The sequence below is a fragment of the Catharus ustulatus genome, chromosome Z (assembly GCF_009819885.2).
Source record: "Catharus ustulatus isolate bCatUst1 chromosome Z, bCatUst1.pri.v2, whole genome shotgun sequence".
Lineage (NCBI taxonomy): Eukaryota > Metazoa > Chordata > Aves > Passeriformes > Turdidae > Catharus > Catharus ustulatus.
Genome location: NC_046262.2, coordinates 24,137,119 through 24,156,836, shown reverse-complemented (window position 1 = coordinate 24,156,836; position 19,718 = coordinate 24,137,119). Strand labels below are relative to the sequence as shown.

General features: G+C 37.8%; 1 protein-coding gene, 1 long non-coding RNA gene and 1 other non-coding gene across 3 annotated transcripts in view; 1 reads left to right on the top strand and 2 right to left on the bottom strand.

The window, feature by feature from the left end:
* AGGF1 (angiogenic factor with G-patch and FHA domains 1) overlaps nt 1-16,626 on the top strand; it is a 29,660-nt gene extending 13,034 nt beyond the window's left edge. The window contains exons 6-14 of the mRNA XM_033085529.1: nt 6,444-6,795; nt 8,323-8,434; nt 9,664-9,715; nt 11,679-11,780; nt 12,127-12,292; nt 12,536-12,618; nt 13,628-13,755; nt 14,640-14,739; nt 15,530-16,626. Coding sequence (XP_032941420.1) covers nt 6,444-6,795; nt 8,323-8,434; nt 9,664-9,715; nt 11,679-11,780; nt 12,127-12,292; nt 12,536-12,618; nt 13,628-13,755; nt 14,640-14,739; nt 15,530-15,730 — 1,296 coding nt within the window. The 3' untranslated portion in view covers nt 15,731-16,626. The remainder of the gene's footprint in view (nt 1-6,443; nt 6,796-8,322; nt 8,435-9,663; nt 9,716-11,678; nt 11,781-12,126; nt 12,293-12,535; nt 12,619-13,627; nt 13,756-14,639; nt 14,740-15,529) is intronic.
* On the bottom strand, nt 16,565-18,852 carry LOC117010687. The gene is made up of 2 exons (XR_004420740.1): nt 18,585-18,852; nt 16,565-17,572 (listed from the first exon to the last, which is right to left on the bottom strand). It is a non-coding gene; the product is annotated as an uncharacterized LOC117010687 (long non-coding RNA).
* Nucleotides 17,796-17,926, bottom strand: LOC117011128. The gene has a single exon (XR_004420868.1). It is a non-coding gene; the product is annotated as a small nucleolar RNA SNORA47 (small nucleolar RNA).
* Nucleotides 18,853-19,718: the final 866 nt, after the last annotated feature.

Sequence of the window (19,718 nt, the reverse complement as noted above, 5' to 3'; positions counted from 1 at the left end):
CGTTAACGCAGCGGCGACGCGGCCGGCATGCCTGCCGGCGGCGGCAGCGGCTGGCCCGCCGGCAGGGCGAGTACGTAAACGCAGCGGCGGGGCAGTGCTGACGGGAGAGGGGGGCCAGTGAGCCCGGCGGCGGCTGCAGCACCACCCGGCCGGCCCCGTCAGCAGCCATGAGCGGGCCGAGCCTGCCTGGCCCCGCCCCGAGCCAGTAAAGCCCGCTATGCCGCGATCCTGTTACTAATTGGCCAATTTGTGAAAGCTGCGCACGGATTCTCGCGACGAACGAAAGTGCGGCTAATATTCGGGGTGCGGCTTATCTATTGACAAAGACAGCAACATTGTCGAGGCACCGGGGGTGCGGCTTATAATCCGTGCGGCTTGTATTCGTGAAACTACTGTACTTCTAATTGTAAAAAAACACGTGCTTACTGTCTCACCTGGGGAATGTTCCTTATTTAAGACATCCTTTCTTTTCAGTCACAAACTGAAGCTATATTACAAATAGTTTTCTTTTGACTTGTGAAACAAAGTATGCTGTCTCTGCTTGCTTGCTTTGAATTGAAAATCAGGATTTTCTCTTTGGTAGGCTAAAGTATTAGCCTCTTTGCAGGTAATATAACAAGATTGGTACAATACCTTGAAACTTTCAGATGTATAGTTTAGTTCTGGTATCTTTTTGTAGGTCAGAAAAAAGATGGGGCAAGAAACGGGGCATTTTCTTCTGTACAAGAAAAAACTTTAAATAAGTAAATTTGGAAAAGTTTAAAAATTAAAAGAAAAAGGTGACAGAAGTGCAGATAGGATCCCTGGTCCAATTTAAAGATCCAGGGCTTCCATACAGTTTGGAGAATAGACTGTGTGCAGTAGTGATCCTGCAGTTCTACTTGCTGCACTGGGGCCAAGAAAAATGCATAGAGAAATTTAGAAGGACGGTCTGACATGTGCCATTTTTTTTTTCCATAAATTGTCCTTAGATTTCATTTTTTTAAAATTTATTTTCAAACTACCACCTAGTAAATTTTATTTCAGTGTGGTACGCAAAATTAACTTCTGCCATATTCTTTTCCATTATAGATGCATCATGGCTACTTCTGTAGGAGAGACAAGTGGTTTTAGTAGTGTTTCCCATAGAATTCTTGAAGCAGTGTTTTTTACTTTTTTTATCACATTTAGTTTACTTTTCGCTGATATTCATCCCATCTTTAGGTACGTCAGTTGACAGAAACCATGGCTAATATGAAGATTTCTTCTTTTGGATTGGCAGCTTCTGGTAAAGGTAGAGTTGAGACAACAAACACACATTAGTCCATGGATATTTGCCTTTAATCTTGATATTTTTATTAAAGGAAAAAGAGTATCTAGTAATTCATATTTAGATACATTTTTTCCTAAAGGAATTTTTTTAAGCTATTTAGTCAAAATCTGTTCACCTGCAAAGTAGCTTTGAAGTAGATTTTAAGTACTGTGTAAGTAACATCTGAAGAAAACTTTGATGGCAGTCTAGAATGTTTGGGAAGAGAAGTATTTAGCAAACCTGTATAACATAAAGTGTCTGGACTAAAGAAACTATTAATTCTTCAGGTGAGGTTATTTAGTTCAGAGCTGTCCACCACTGTACAAAATAGCTCCTATATGCTGTAGGAAGAGATTTTTTTTTTCTGGCATTTAATTAGATTTTTTGCACTGAGTGTTGTGTAGGGTGGACGAGAGTAACCAAAGTACTTGTGGAATGCTTTTAGCACATGAAAGCTTAGTCATTTGAATGAAAGAGCTATTTTTAAGTGTTTGAAAATACTTCTTTAGTAAAATATTGAATTTCAGATTAATATTTCAAATTGAGAGAGTCAGTGCTAAAGGTGTGTTATTCAGTTCTGTAAAAGAGTGCTGAGAACCCATGATTCTGTTTAATCACCTACTGAACTTCTAGCAAATCAAAAAACAGGCTACAGATTTGAGAAAAGTTATATTTGTCTATATTTGTATGCTTTGTACAAAATAAGTATATATAAAAAATATAACTTAAACAGTGCTGTTCTTAGAATTGTGCTGATTATGTTCACAAAAATACGTTCTCATTTATGGGCGTGCTGAAAAATTGTATGAACATGGATGTTGGTCAGTCATAGTACAGAAGAATTAAAGTTTCGAAAGACAAAATGTCATGCTCTGTAACAGTATAGTTAAATGCTTAAAATACTTGGATTTTTTCATTAAAAACAGTTCAATGACAATGGTAGGACAGTCTGCATTTCAAAAGGTCATTTTAATCAGTAGTTTGTTGCATATTCTTTATAAAGTAAAACCATCAATTCCACTCACGTAAGCATGATTTGTTGTTCTTATAGGATCAGTCCTCATAGGATACATAAATATCCTGATTTCAAACTACTTTTGGCTGACTGTTAGGGATGCAGAAATGTGAACCAATTCAATTCTGTAGTTAAAAAACAGTTCATTATCGATCAGATTGATCATCCCTCTCAGCATCAGCTTAGTGAGAAAAACTGGAGATCACGTGGTAATACTAGTAGATAGAAAGTTTTTCAAACCTGGATCACGTTGAGTCAATCCATGTCTAACTCGTGACTGTTGGTGTCAGTCTAGATGTATTGGGCAAAGCAATACATCTGTATTTTTCTAATATCATGGTGTAAAAAATGGTTATAATGAGCATCTACTCTCATACTTTGTGTCTTGTGGTATGAGTTTGGGATGAAGAGTTAATCATTGAGAAATTAAGTGCGTTACTAGAATTTATTGCATTGTTCAGGGTAGTACTTACCAAATGCTATGCTTACTGCCAGTTCCTGGTTTTTTAAGTGATGACTATATGGACACAAGGCATTAGATGTTCTTTCCCTAGCTGGACTTTGATTGATACTACAAACATTCAGTATTAGTACTGGTAGTCAGCCATGGTTTAACCCCAGCCAGCAACTGAGCCCCAAGCAGCTGCTCACTCATTCCACCACCAGCGGGATTGGGCAGAGGATTGGAAGGATAGGAGTAAGAAAACTTGTGGGTTGAGATATAGCCACATGTGCAAGAAAAAGACAATCCAAGAAATTAATTCACTGCTTCTCTGCCTGGGCAGGCAGGTGTTCAGTCATCCCCAGGAAAGCAGGGCTTCAGCACAGGTAATGGTGGCAAAGGCCAAACTCAACATCCTTTCTGTTTCTTTGTCCCTCCCCCATCATTTATTGGTAAGCATGATCCTGTATGGTGTGGGATACTCTGTGGACAGTTGGGATCAGCAGTGCAGGTTGTGTCTTGCTTCCAACTCCCTGTGCACTCCCAGCCGTCTTGCTGTTGGAGTGGTGCAAGAAGCAGAAGAGGCCTTTGCTTGTGTAAGCACTGCTCAGCAATAAAGAAAAATAATTCTCTGTATTATCAGCCACATCTTCAACACAAATCCAAACCACAGCCTTACACTAGGCACTATAAAATTAGCTTTACCCCAGCTGAAACCAGTACATAGTCATAGATAATGGAAAAGGATTCTGCACCACAAGATTGTTTCAAATGCTTTGGGGTTCATTCAGTATCTGTATGCTTAATGTTTATACACTTCGTCCATATATGGATTTTCGTACAGATCCGTGAAATCATGAATTGCTCAAAATCCATATTAAGTTTTAAAATCTTTTCTTCCATACAGGGTTTCTTAAACATGAGGACTGCATTTTTATCAGTACTTAACTATTTAGCAGTTGAATGTTGTAATTTTGGAAAAATACTGAAACTGCTGAGAAGAGGCTTAACAGTCATATTTGGCAAAATCACAAAATGAATGTACATGTGGAATCCTTGGTCTGTTTATGAGAGCGTTTTTAAAAATTCCTGTTTTCAACACAAGACCTACTAAAGAGTCTACTTGTTAGTAGCCAGACTTTGAAACAGCACCTTTTTACTTTCTAGTTTAAAATACCTGAAATGATGCCAAAAATCATGGAATATCACGGGATTCACCATGGAGAAGGAGTTGACTGGTTGAAGCCTTGTACTTGGGCATCAGTGTGTAACAGTCATGTCTTGTTTCACCTCGCTTGTGATTTGAGATGGTGTAGTTTCTTTGTTTTCAGATTAGATTAGAATACCTAGAGCTACTTTGTTAGTTTACCCTATTATAGAAGTAATACATTTTAGAGTGCAGAACAACTTGTTTGGTATCCATCTAATACCCCTACCAAACATAAATATAGACAAAGAAAAGTACAGTAAATTCACGAATACAAGCCGCACTGAGTATAAGCCACATCTCTGGGTGTTGGCAAATATTTCGTTTTTTGTCCATAAATAAGCCGCACCTGAGTATAAGCCGCTCTGTCGTTCGCAGCGAGGACCCGCGTGCAACAAAGTTGCCAAATAGTAACAGAGCAGCGGCAGGGCACGGTTTACTGGCTTGGCTAAGGCTGTGCAGGCTCGGCCCGCTAGGGGCTGCTGACGGGGCCAGGTAGCCCAGCCCAGCGCTGCCACTCGGCGGGGCCACTGGGGGCAGCAGCCGCTGCCACTGGGCTCGGTCACCACGGCCCAGCGCTGCCCCGTGGGCAGGGACGGAGCCCACCCCACTCCCGCAGTGGCAGGTGGGGACGGAGCCCCCCGCCGCCTCCCAGAGCCACGGCAGTGGCGGCCCGGGTCCCCTGCCGCCTCCCAGAGCCACGGCAGTGGCGGCCCGGATCCCCCGCCGCCTCCCCGGGCCGCGGCAATGGCGGCGCGGGGCCCCCCCGTCTCTTCCCCGGGCTGCGGCAGAGAAGGGAAGGAAAGAGCTCTCCCGCCTCTCTCCCTGCCCCCCGTGCTGCCTGCAGGCAGCCAGGCTCCACCCGCGGTGCAACAGAGTAGCAATTTGTAACAATCGCAAAATGCCGACTTTGCAGCTGCTCGGGTCGGCACTCTGGCAGGCACTTCTGAGTTTGTAAATGTCAGAAAATTATTCACATATTAGCCGCTCCTGAGTATTAGCCGCATTTCCGGTTTAGGAGCAAAATCTTAGTCAAATTGGTGCGGCTTGTATTTGTGAAATTACTGTACACTGAAAAATATAACTCTCAAAGGGAAAAACCAGATTTTCCAAAGATATTTCTAATGGAGTTAATCTGTTTGACATGTCTAAACTGTGTGGGTTTACTTGTGGCAGGACTGCTACATTTTTTATTTAAAATAATCAATGTTACACAGTGACCTTGCTATCCTGTTCCTTTCTATTCAAGGACTCAGGGGATTCAGGGATGATAGCAAGTGCATTATAAAGAAACCCTGAACAAACTCATAGTCTTTCAGTTAAAGCATGAAAACCTTTTTAAAAAGCACTGGTTTTACCTGAGAACCTGCTGTCTTACTGAAGGTGTGTTAAAGGTACACTGTCCTATCCAAAAGCTGAGAGGAATCCTTGTGTTTGTCAGTCTGTGCCACTGATATGTTTTTACAATTCTGAAAGTGCTTTAATTTCCATTATGCTAACATTTGCATTAACACACAGAAAAAAGTCAAGGATATATTTTTTACCTGTTCTGTTGCAATATTTGGAACAATTCAAGGCAATTGAATGCATTTACTCTGAACTCAAAATGGCATGTAATTTAATCTTGAGATTTTATTTATCTTTTAAAGCTACTTCTGTTCTTTTCTCTCTATTTCCTCTTTTTTTCCTTTTTTTAAGATAGTTGTCAAGCTACTAGATTGAGAATTATATTTTCAAGGTACTCTGGCAAAATTAATATGAAATTTTAGATTTCTCAGTTAAAAATATAGGGGTTTTTATTTCTGATGTTTAAATAAGTGGAAGTAGAAGAACCCATGTGATGATCCAATCTGTCTGATATTCAGTAGAGAAATTGAGACATTTTTTGCAGTAGAAAATGGATTTTTAGTAGAACTATTTCAAATATAGCATAGATTAAGCTTGTACTCTATCTGCTATCTTGATTAAAGGCTCTGTTAAAGATGTGGTTTTAAAAGGGGAAAGAACAGGTCTATAGCTAAAGCATGAGTGGACATTTCAGATATTCTGGACGCTGGTAATAAAAAAAGAAGACAAAAACAGGAGGAAGATACAATGAAGATAATTTAAAGACCTTCTAAGCAAGTTACAAGAATTGAATAAGAGAGGGACAGAACTGAGTGTCATAAAAGTGAAATAGGCAAATATTCAAAGTGATGTTGTACAAGTTGGAAAATGAGGACAAGATTCTAAAATTTCTAAGCATATCTAAAGTGTGGGAAAAGAGTGACATTTAGAAGAGGAGGGTAGTCATACTTTCCCAAATAGAAAATGGTCTCAGTCACATCTAATGGGATGTGGCTGACTGCATGTGTAAAACTTTCTGGAAATTAAACTATTTCTTCATAGTTCTAAAAATAATTCTTCCTAAGTGAAGAATTTACTTCCAGGGTATTCTTTGGAAAAATTCAATCTGTAAAGCCTGTAACATTGTATAACTCCCCTCCAGGACTTGGACACAGAAGAGCAGAAATCATGTAACAGTCTTAACTGCTTTTCCACCACTGAGCAAGTAAGTTCTACTGAAGAGGATGAGCCTCCAAATGTAAGAAAGAAGACTAAAACGGACACAAAACCACGGAACAGTCTAACAGCCAAAGAATCCATTTCTACAGATGGTCTAAATGCACATTCACAAAAAAGTGCACCAGATGCTACAGCATATACAGATGACAGTAGAAGAGCAGACACAGAGAGTGAACCAGAAGAAGGTGAAATTACAGATTCTGAGTGTGAAACCTACAGTGAGGAGGAATTAACAAGTGAAGAAACTGGTGATTCAGAATACTCAGAAAATGAAGGTGAATTATTGTGGATTATATATGGTATTACTATATTTTTCCAGGAGCCTGTTAAAAAAAACAGTTTGGATAATTTTAAAAAATACATAAAAATATGTGACTTGAGATACTTTGACAAAGTGCTATATGTTACCAGCATTTCTTTCACTCTCTTCACTTGCACAAAAGTAAGTAGTAGTGCTTTTATAAAAAGCTGTTACTGAATATAACATCTGTGCTTGTGTAGAAACTTCAGGAATTGCAAAAATTTGGTTTGATGGGGAAAATGAAAGGAGAAAAGCAACTCTCCTGCTAAAACTGGGGTTCTAGACCAGTAATTCACAGTAATCCTGTATATTGACTCTCCTAAATCAATATACAGTATTCTTGATACTCATTATTAATCATCGTGTACAATTGAATGCAAAATGGGTCTACAGTGGTGAAAAGCAGCATGGAATAGTCAGTATTAGTTGAAATGCCATTTTGTGTATATTCCAGTGGCAACTTGTAAGAAACGGAAATAGACCCGAAACCTGTATACAGTTTTATACAAAGTGTTCTGCTAAGTCCTTAAAAACAAAAAAATGAAGGTAACCTGTGAAAAGCTTGATGTAGCCAGTTGGAAGTATATATGTGCAAAGGATATTCTAAATCACAGAATGAAATGCAACTTATAGAAAACTGTATTGTCGCTTGTGTCCTTTTCATTATTGTCAGTTTGTTTCTTACATTTTCATTACTTAACTAGTCAGATTCTAGGTGATTAATGCTAACCAAAGTGTGCTTGCTACCATCAGGCTTTCAGACTAAATTGTCTTTTCTTAATATCCAGTTTTGCAGTAATGCTGAAGTAATAAAAACTGGGGACAATTTTTCTTCCCCTAATATCTTTTAAGGTGATGTCTTCTCATCTATGTCTGTTCCTAGCTGAGGTCATTGGAGATTGTTTCTACAAATGTACATCCAAGTATAGAATTCATACAGCTGTCAGAATATAGTATCTTAATAGATAATCAGGCAAAAAAGCATATGCATCTGTAGGTTCTATTGTTTTTTCTTATCCATGTTGATGAATAGCACTCGTTAGAGAAAAAAACAGTAAAAATACATTTGACATAGAAATTGTCAGATATAAAGTTTGATATGCGGTAGGTCCATGATGTGGTGAACAAAAAGGTGCTGCCTTTCTCAAAGTGAAATTATTTTCTAATCTATTACAATTAATGATCCATAAATTAATAATATGCTAATAAATTTTTGTGAATGTATATATATTTTAGTGCTGTAACTAAAGAGTTGTTAACATGTAAACCAGAATTAGGAAAACATTTGTACACTTTGTGTGCAGTCAGGCTTTGAAACAATAATCTCATCAAAGTTTTCTCTCAGATGTTCTTACACATTTCTTTTAATGAAAGTTTCATATTATTCAGCCAGGTAATGGCTGAACATTTTTCAGTTTTTTGAAAACTATGGGCTTTAAAGTTAAAACTGTAATGTGTTGGTAGTAATGGTGGTGTTGGTTTCTTTTCTATATAATTATAGATGAAGAAAAGATCTGGCCTCCTTGTATCAGAGTAATTGTAATAAGATCACCAGTTCTACAGACTGGGTCACTTTATATTATCACTGCTGTGAAGCCTGCTACAATTGGAAGGTAAAACTGAACTAAATTTGTTATATATATATAAATATATATATATCTGAAAATATGTCTCTTTGAAAGCTGTGGAAAGCACTTAGGATTGCTTGTCTCTATTCTTCATGCTTGTCTTCCTAGCCTGCAGAGATTGTGAGGTACTCTGAGTTTGAGTCCATGGTAATAAATTCAAGTCAGGTCATATAACAATGTTTTCATGATAGTGTAGCAGCATACACAACTAATGCAGCTCAGTAGACTTGAAAATTTGTGATAACTTGATGTTGTGACTGAGCCCCAGTGGCAGCGTAGCTGCAAGCCCTTCTTTGAAAACTTGTTTCCTCGAAAATAAGTAAATTTTGTCCCAGGCCACTTTTTTTTTAAAGAAATAGAAGATTGTCTTTCAGAAATCCATGATCACTAGGAAGCATATCCTAGACTTCCACATATATTCAGGTTTCAGTAGGGTTTGTTCATTGGCTTTACATAATAAATTGGTTTGTGCTAGACTGTATGCATTCTTACAGTTCTAAATCTGGTTTGATCATTGTGGATGATGAATTTATTAATGATGTAAAGCTTTCTTCTATGGTTATTGAAAAAGTCACTCTGGAAAAGCTGTTTCAGTCCAATGCTGATGGATGTGTTTTGATTCGCTCTTAAAGGTTGACTCCATGTATGTGAAGATCAACAGACAACTGTACTTTGAATTTGCATATAGGTCTTTTACTAGCTGCATTGCTTCTTAATCCCTTAGTATAAGAATCAAATAGAAATCCCTTCTTCCTACTGCACTGTTTTGATAAGAAAAAATGCAAACAAACCAAAACCCCCCTGAACAGATTTCTCTTTCTTTACTTGTATTACCTGCCTAGTGTGACCAGAAATTTAACTTCACCATTGAAGACTGACCCTAAGATGCACTGAAGAGTCTGAAGGATGCAGGCTGTTATTTAAAGGCATTGCATGACAGTTCAGATAGAAATAATCAGGTGTATAGATAATGCTTTATTGGTACCATTTGATGACTTATTAATTGTCTGCTTTGTATGGTTTATATAAATGACAGAAGGGACCTGAAGTGTCTTTATGTTGTGTATACATCATCACAATGTTATATATCTGTAAAAATTCATAATAGCGTAGAAGTATGATATTACACTTCACCTGAAATATACCTTTCATAAGCCACTTATAAGACCTATTTCTACTTTGTTGTGAATATGTGTATCAACTTGCCTTTCCAGAGAAAAAGATGTTGGACACACACTTCAGATTCCTGAAGTTGGAGTCAGTAAGGTAACTCTTGTTCATGTCTGCTGAAAGGTAGATCAGTACATATGAATGTATGAATGAAGCTTTAGATTTTATGGCTTTAAATTTGGAACATTGTATTAATTTTTTGAAAGAATTTTTTGAATGAGATACGGGTTTAACCAGACTTGAATTTAAAAAAAGGAAAACTGTTTTACTGAATGGGAATTTAACACAAACAACAGTGTGTTTTCAAAGTTTTTGAGTCTTGAATTTCATGGGTAATGAGCTTGAGGAAAAATCCTCTTAAATATTAATGGTATATAAAATTTTGATATCAGATAAGAATTTCTTTACCAAGTAATGCAATCCTTGCACTTATACTGAGAGCAAAAGGTTTTATTTTTTTCAAGCAACTGTAGAAATTATGTAGAGGGAGTTTGAAAAATTAACAGAATTCCTTTTAATAGTAGATAGGATGGACATTTTTATTATTAATTCTGTGCTCTGTTTTGCTAAATACTTTAACATAGACCCTAAATGTAGCACTCCTAATAAAAGAAAACCGTAGATTGACAAAGTTCTGTCATCCAAGCAAAAGGTTTGTTTAAAAAAATCTGTAAATGAGAGTATCTCATGAAATACACTTTACTATGTCTGTTTTAAATGACAGTTTAAATGACAATTAGATGCTGTATTTCATACTAAATCATTTCCATACTAAATATTTGCGTGCTATTAATAACTTTTTCAGGCATGTGTTTGAAACTGGGCAAATAAAGAAGCCAAAAGGCTTTTATTTTTCTGTAATGTTACCATTTTAGTACTTGTACAGGAACTGACAGTTTATATAAGAAGTTACTTCACTTTTCAGATAAGGAGTCAAAGGTGAAAAGATAAATTACATATGTGCAGAAATAAAAAAATCTCATAATGGTGTGTTTTCCTCACTATTCTTACTTTTTAGCTGTGCTCAACTTTGGTGTTTGCTTTTCTTGAGTGGAAAGAGAGATTTTAAAAATGATACACCCTGCAAATTTAGCCTTTCTAGAAGAAGTTCTAGTTCTATTCAGTAAAGCAGAAGCAGAAAATAAAACATCTGTTGAACAAAGTAGTCAGTCTCCATCATTATGGGAGTGTTCCATGCAGTAAAAAATGCTACCCAATCTTCAATTTATTATTTTCTTTTTATTTTTTTTAACTGAAAGCAGGAACTACAATTGCTCTAAATTATCACATTTTAAACAGTCACTTCTCTAGACTTACTGCTTTTACTGGAAGTTCTGGTAGGTTGGAGAAGTTGGTACTTTGGTTTGTTCAGTGGCCTTTTTTGGAAGTAGTGCATATCTTGAATTTGGCCAGGAGTTGCACTTTTTCTGGTCTGTGTGGGCTTGGGAGCAATACCTATACAGAACTGCAACAAGACAAACAAAAAACCCCAAAAACCTCATTAGTCTCAATGTCAGAAAGGTGATACAAGAAACAGCCAAAGATTGGTACTGATTGTGTCCTTAGTATTAAGGTGCAGGAGAAGGTGAATTACTTGAAAGTTACAAAAGCATGGCATTTAGGGAGTTATTTCAGATATGAAAGACCAAGTAAATGGAAGTGGAATGAGATCTTTTTTCTAAATGCAAGTGCTATAAAATACCGTAAGAGCAAAAGCCTGTTATTTAGAAGAACAGTTAAGAAGGCTGTATTACTGAATTTTGCAGTTCTTTAAGTAAAGCATACTTGCCACGTTGGAAGTATATCCTTGTCCTGTACTGAAACAGCTTATGAACAAAATAGTTACATTTTTAACTGTATACATTGACTTATGCTGTTGTGGCCCATTCATTTACATTTCACAAGAATGAAATAAGATGTGAAAACTTAACTTTTAGAGAACAAGAGCCACTCATTATAAAGGTCTCAAAATATATTCTGAAATCTTACCTTAAAATAACATTTAAATTGTGAAGTATTCACTTAACAAGAACATTTAACTTAGGCTTCTATTTGTCAGTTTCATGCAGAAGTATATTTTGACCACGATTTGCAAAATTACGTTCTTGTGGATCAAGGCAGTCAGAATGGAACAGTCGTTAATGGAAATCAGATTCTCCAGGTGCGTACCTATTGTTTTAGTGCTCTGTACATTACAGAAAACTAATCTTGTGGTAATTTTAAATGTTTTACGGCAAATCACTTAAAAAGCCATTGTATGTCTTTGATACATTAATGCCTGCCTTGGTTACCTTCTGATTTTAGGGCCACTTGGAATACCTAATGTTTGGTTATACTAGGAAAAGTCCACTAGGGTTGCAGTTGCTACACTAAAATACCCACTGTAGTTAAACAGTTGCCCACATTTATGAGACCAAACTGAACTACTAAGTTGTAAGCAGCGTGAAATAGAGTTCCTGTCCTTCATGGGTAGTTAACTTAGCTGCCAAAACTTTCTTTTGCTGTAGCCTAAAACAAAGTGTGATCCCTATACCCTGGAGCATGGAGATGAGGTGAAGATTGGCGAAACTGTGCTTTCTTTTCACATTCACCCTGGCAGTGATACTTGCGATGGATGTGAACCAGGACAAGTTAGAGCACATCTTCGCCTGGACAAGAAAAAAGAGTCTTCTGGTTAGTCATATTATCACAGGATACATTTTTTATTATGGCTGTTTACTTTATAAACATAATAATTAGTTCTGTTTTCATACTATTTTCTTGTCAACTGGGAATGACTGTACATAATTATATATTTTCTTCTTGGTGTATGTGTCTATGCATAATAATATCAGAACAAAAATTCTCTCACCTGTGTTATGATTCAAAACATTGTTATATTAGTAATGACAAATTCAATCCTATGTTCTTCCTTAGTTTGTCCAGCACTTAGCAAAGAAGAGAGGGAATTAGTCAGAAGAAAAGCATTAAAACAAATACGGGTAAAATATGGTTTACAGGTGAGTTTATTGTAGAAGTTGATTAAGTTTTTGTAATCTTATGGTTCTTAACTTTTTTTTTTTTTTTTCAGTACTTTGTGATTCCTATTTGAAGCCATAGACTTAGTTGAATATGGGAAGTTTCAAATGCCCCTAAACTTAGCCTGGTTTGTCTTTTGTGTCTTTTGTACCCTAAATTATTATTGTTTACAAATCTCTGCAAAGAAAGATGATGGTAAGAGGGCATGAAAATTAGAAAGAAGAAATTAGAAAGAAGATCCTTTTAAGGTGTACAAAAATCTTAATTCTTTTTTGCAAGACACTTATATTTTTATTTCTGTAGATTGTTTTCACTAAATTGTGGTTCTGTCTTTCATTTGAGAAGGAAATATAATGAGCAACTGAAAAAAACTGTAGAAGTAAAAGAGATTTTTTTCAGGTTTTTAAGTCCATAGAAGAATATCAGCATGAACATACAGACAGTATAATGTATATACTTCTGTTGTAGGGATAATTTTAACTATGCAGTTGCTTCCAGCATTTGTACTAAATATTCATGTGGAAAACAAAATGCCATCATTTATATCAAATTCTTCCAAAATAATACTGATACAGAACCTGTAAACATACTTAATTCTCTTCTTTTTTCTGAAAAAAAGTAGTTGCTGAGGAACAGGCTAAATGTTTGTATAAAAAGCTAGTGGCGTGTCCACATGGTTTTCTGCTTAATATGGAGAGATTGACTATTCCTACCAAGAGAAGATTCAAGAGAATCTGTTATTTTATTTACAGCTTCTAAGAAATTACTGGATTTGGCAATGTTACATGATGGTGGCAATAATGTGGTTTACGAGGTATGCTGTAAGCTAAGAAAATACTAAGTGAGGACTGCAGGTTTTGTTACAAGATTCAGAATTAATAAAAAAGGCTGAAGCTGCCATACTTTTGGAGGGAAAAAGGGAAGTTAACAAAAGTAAAGAATTTAAACCCCACTTTCTTTGTCTTGATGCAATTTAACCTGCTTGAAAAGAACACAGAATATGAAGACAACAAGGCAGTGAAAAATCCAAAGTACAAAGACAGAGCAGGAAGACGCAGAGAGACTGTTGGAAGTGAAGGAACCTTCCAGAGAGATGATAATTCAGCTTCTGTTCATGTGTAAGTTGAAAGTATCCCCCATGTCCTTCTCTTGTGAATATGAAAAAAAAAAGATGATAAAATAAGTATCAATTTGATACTAGCATGCAGTTTGTTAGATTACAAATTACCTGTATATATTATGTTCAGAGAGATAGAAGATTTTAAGACTTTCACACTTCCCATTTCACGTGCTTTTATTTATTAACTCCTCACTTTTCATATAAAAACATAGGGAAGATGAAGAGTTAAGAATGGTGGTAAAGACACATCACTTCCTTACCAACTCAAAAATGTAAAGAACTCCCCAGCTGCACTACTGACATCTTCAATAGTGTCTGTTTTTCAAATGCCTTAATTTTTATTTTTCCTATTCAGTCCCAGTAACAGTAAACATGCAGACTTTTCACCTGCAGCTTCTCCCACTGTCAATGTAGGATGCTCATAGGACGTGTATTTACATGCATCTCAAATGAACTTGATGTTCCTTCCAAAGTTGTTACTTTGCTTCTGTAGCTGTAGTTGGAGTTTAAGAAGCATGAACTTGTAGGTGCTTGTAAATAAATAAAAGCAAGCATGAGATGATACAATAGGTGCAGTATTTGGCAGCAATACTGCCTTTTCCATAGTGTAATCTATACCCTCCTACCATGATGTATCTTTTAACTCCTGAAGCAAGCAAGTAGTTCAGAAGTTCAGGAGTCAAAAAGCTGATATTGACTAGAGACTTGTTAACTGAAGGTATTCTTGGAGGAACTTGAGAAAGGTAGCAAGGATCTTCTGGATAGCTCTTGGTGGACTGATCCCTGGTTTCTGTATGTAGGCACACTTTTGTTCTTCAGTATTTGAAAGCCTACTCTTTATTTTAACTCTTGCTTATCAGTTATCTTAAACTTTGTTCAAAGTGAAATCAGCAACAGCAACAAAGGACATAAAATGTTGGAGAAGATGGGATGGAAGAAGGGGGAAGGTCTGGGAAAGGATGGTGGTGGCATGAAGGATCCGGTAGGTCTTTCTGGTTTTCATTTGAAACAAAAATAACAGGAATGTGCTTGTAGTGAAAAATATCTAATTGTATGCCACTATTCACCTGAAACTCACCAAAACCTGGTTACGAAGGAATAATCTCAGTACAACTAATCTCAAATTTTATTTTTTTTAATAATGAGGTATTTTGAAATTTTTCAGTAGTCCCTACAGGGTTCATTAGGAAACTAAGCAAAAGAGGACAGACAGCTTTTAACCATTGAGTTAGTAATCTCGTATTTGAATACAAAGTCTGATGGAACACTGAAATAATTTAGGTGATGTGAATTGAAGATTGGTTTAGCTGGGATTTCTTTCTCAGAGGCTGATGTAGCAAAAAAATTAAGCCAGACAATGGGCATTGAGAGAAGAAAAACTAGCAGAAGTCACTCTATCCAGCAAGTTGCGGGCCTCTGTGGCAGCCGCGTTAGCCCCATTTTTGTCACCAGAGTTGTGCTGTCTTTTGGCAATAGTGCTGCTCAGGGCCACGCCATGCCCTGTGTTGTCAAACTAGCCAGCATAGGGGTCATACGCTGCACACTCAGTGAGGTGTATTTCACAGTAATGTCAGCAGCAAGGGACATTATTCATAGCCCCAGAGGTGGTGTTGTGACACATCATTCTCATGGCACTGTTTGTGTATGATCTAGGTGGTTTAGAAGACAAAAGTGCTTGGGAAGAGGGGATGGAGTCTGTATTAAAAAAACAGAATTTGTAGTATTCGGAATACCTAACTTGCAATTACAACAATATTTCGTGTATTTGACAGATTCAACTGGAGTTTCATCAGAAGCATGCAGGTTTAGGTACTAGGAGACCAACCTCAATTGAAGATGTTCAGCTTGTCCAGAGCAAGAATAAAAAGAACTGGGATAAAGCAAGAGAGAGGTTTGCTGAAAACTTCCAAGACCCTAAATCACAAAGGGATACACCTAAGAGTACACCTTGGGTTAGAGGGACTGTAGACTAAGTATCTAGTCCCACAGCAAGGTAATTCCTGAGTGTAAATCATTGGGAGAGAATTTATTTTTTTTCTTTTTGCTTTTGCTAAAGCAGGAGTTTGGTTATATGTAAAATACTGTTGTGGAAAAACTTACTCAAAATTAACTCTGTTATGTTAATTGGTATTCTGTAGTTTTCATGCTTTTATACACATTTTTAATAAGATATGAATGGAGTTTAGAGGGATATTCCAATTTAAGTACTTGAAAATTATTTTCATCACAAGCAGGAATCTTCCATTGAAGATTTTACACTTCACAGAAAATTACGTAAAACATCTGTTACACTTAAATATGACACCTTTAACATTTGAATAGTGGTTTAAAATCAAGATGAAAAAGTAAATCCCCCAGATCCATAGTAAAAAAGTACCATATTGCTGTTTCTTATGTTTGCCATGAAGCGTTCAACAAGAGGCACACCACTCTTAAATCCATACAGTTCCATACTAGCTACATGTCTCAGCATGTATTTGGCAAAGGAAAAGGGGGGAAATGCCTGTTTTTTAAATTATTCATCATTACTGTTCAAAAGTACCATACTCCATGAAATAAAATACCAGCATTTGTGAAGAAAACAACGTTCAGAGACAGCTTGTAGCAAAATTTTCTTCTGTGAAGAACTTGTTTTGAGATTTGTTTAGTAAATCTGTATTATGCCTTTAAAAGAGGAGGTATGTTTAGAGAACTGCTGTCTGTTTGTATTTATTAACTTCTTTTTTTGATACATCCATTGCTGGCAATGGAATTTATGCCAGAAAAAAAACAAACAACTGATTTTTGATGGGGAAGGATTTCCAAACTAAAGCTCAAAGATTGGTATTTATTGAATGTTCCTAAACACAATAAATCATTGTCAATTTAAGGAGTGTGCTTCTTCATACTGTCTTGTCCATATGTTGGATAGGAGTGCTCTTCTAAAATGAGTAAAACTTAATCCCACATTGTTCAAGTTGAAGTTCTGATACTTGTCCAAGGAAATGTGGTACTGTCACCATCCTACCAGATCTTGCAGGCAACTGTGAAGCAGTGTGGAGTAAAACCAGAACACATTACCACACATTTGTCTTAATCTAGACACATACAATATAAAGCAAAAGGTCCAATCTATTATTTCAATCATGAAAAGCACCCAAGTTTACAACCTGAAGCACACCTTATTTCTGCAGACAGAGGTGAAGATAAAATGATACACACTCAATCTGTGGAGCACCTCACTAACATGACATCACAGCTCGCCTTTTTAAGCAGTTAGTGTTCTACTGATTTAGTGATAGAAATCTATTCTTCCTCTTGCAATAGCACACAAGTATTGCTATATTATGTACTTAGCTCTTGCATTCCTTTTTATTGGCAACTTCACATTTTCAGAGGCTTTTTCTAGCTATGAAAAAATTCTGTTCCGTACTTGTTAAGTTTTAGTTCACCATTTATCTAAAAAGCTCTTCCTGCTAGTAGAAAAGTCCCTGTATGCTAAAAGAATGTTTATGCCTTTTTTTCTTTTTATTTCTGTAGTCTTCAGAGTAAATCAGACTATAACTCTTAATTTGATGTGAGTAGGAACCATAACTTTCCCCAGTTATTCAAGTGTAGTAATTCTAAGAACAGTGAATCAATGAGTTTGCATTTCATGAAGTTTTTGAAGTAAGACATCATTTGCCTTCTGTGAGAGGCATGGTCTCATGCAGACAAGACTGACTGCTTTGTCTGCAAGAATTGCAACTTCCTCTTTCAGCAGTTCCGTATAAAGGGCTGAAGCTTAGTCTTCATTCAGTGTTGGTGCGACAAATCCTATTCTCTCTTGATGCTGCCTAGGGAAGTGGAAAAAGCAGTACCATTAATACACAGATTGTTAACAAAACAACTGGAAGTAAGTCTGAGTAATCCTCATCAAGCAGTTGTGTCCCTTTATTGAGTAGGAAGACTTGTTTTGAGCTAAGTATTACTTTTCATCCTTTGCCTTAGTGAACTCTTAAAAGTTTTAAGTACAAATGAGTGAGGTGAAAACCACCAACGGAGTGCAAGCCTTATGTGCAAATGCAGTACTGCTTTCCCTCATGTCAGAAGGGGGGAACATGAGTTGCTATTGCACTTTTATAATTTTGGAGGCCATAACCAGTAAGATACAGCATAAAGTTTAACTGTCTTACCTTCTCAGTCCTCCAACCATCCTGTTGCCTTCCCCAGCTTGAGATTTGAGTTGCTTTTTTATACAGCCAAAGTCCAGTTTTAGCAGTTTGCTTGATATATAAATACTGCTGCTGAATACATAAAATACTGAAGTTCTTAAGGACAAAATTAATCAGTTTATATCAATAAATTGTTTTCTGTTGGCTTCACGGTGAATTTTGCAAACTTAGCGAACATATTTTTGAAATTTAAACCAAAGAGTAGTAGTTACATTCTTATTTTAAGAGCTGAACAATCCAGCTGGCACATAAAAACAGAGAGTGAAATCGTTGTGTAAAAGGCCCTGAACTATCTGCATATGAACTATTACAAAACCTACCACGGGATGAAACTAGAGCTTGTTCCAAGCAAAGCTGCTACAGCTGGTTGCGTGAGGTGTTAAGTGAAAGAATGAGGCTTCCTGCCAGCGGATAACAAATCCATGGCAGCAGGAAGAGAGGTGAAAACCAGCATCTTGGTTACCCACAAGACCTACTGAAAGGTGCATTACATAGGATTTTTTTCCGTGTGATCTTCTTCCAAATGCTGTGACCTTGACGTGGGATATTTTTCCCCAATGAGTTTCTGATTTCTAAACGGGTTTCATCTGCACCTTGTTTTAATCCAGCAATGCCCCTCTGCTGATGAACATACCTGCGTACTGGTTTACGGCAGGAGTGATCCATGTTCAGCCGTTCAGCGCACCAGGGCACCCTCCGCTTTCGCCGGATCCGTGCCCAAATGTCCCGCTGCCATCTCAGGGCAGACAGGGCACATGCTGCCGCTCCTGCAGCTCCTCGTTTAATAGCATAGTGGAAGAAATGGGGTCACGGCCTGACTGCCTACGCCGTGCCAGGCAGGCCGTGCAGCGAGCCGGGCCCGACAGCACCGCCGGCCCCGATCCGGCCGCGAGCGTCCGCCCCCCCCCCCGCCATCTTGTCTGGCATGAGGGCGGGGGGAAAAGCGGAGCGGGGCCCGCCCAGCCCGGCACGGCCTCGGCCGGCAGCGCCCCGTGCCGGCCGGGGCTTCCCCCGGCAGCCCGGGCAGGGGCACGGCACCGGGGTGTGCCGCAGAGCTGATCGTGCGGTGCTCTTCTGCAGCTCGGGAGGAGCGAAGAGAATAGGGGATGCGTCACATTACCAGAGAAGAAGCAAGCAAACGAAAATGGCAGCCATAGATAGCAGTTAAAAAGTAAACCTATGGCTTTTTTAACATTGAGAATTAGAAATTATCCTAAGAATGAACGAGTGGCGTCTCAGGAGTGATCTTAACAAAGATGCTAGGCAGAGCCGCAGAACCAGTGCGGCCCACTAAGGGAGCCAGCACAGCAGTAGTCTGAGAGCACTTAATTCACACAGAGCAGACGCTTAAATTAAATCTGCCATGCTCTGCCTGTCTGTTGTAAACGGCCTTAAGGTCCCTGCTCCTCAGGCTACCCAGGCCCTCACTCCATCTTCCTTCCCAAGGAAGGGACAAGGACAGTGGTGCTGCCTTGGTAATCTTCAGTCAAGCTTGGTTCCTACTGCAGATGGTGTGCTTTGGCCAAATCTCAACTGCTGGACTTTTGGGACTGAAAAGTTCACAGATTGTCAAACTAGAATGTGTAGCACTCTAAGTCTTGCACAAAAACCTGTTCCACTCTAACATTTTCTTCCTTCAGTCCCTTTTTTCTTCTTTTGTTGTTCCCTCCAGCTAATTTTTTCTTCTAGATGACCAGATTTCTTCATTTAGATGCTTTCTACATATCAAAAAACAAAGTAGTGATTAAGTAGAACTGCAGTACTTGAG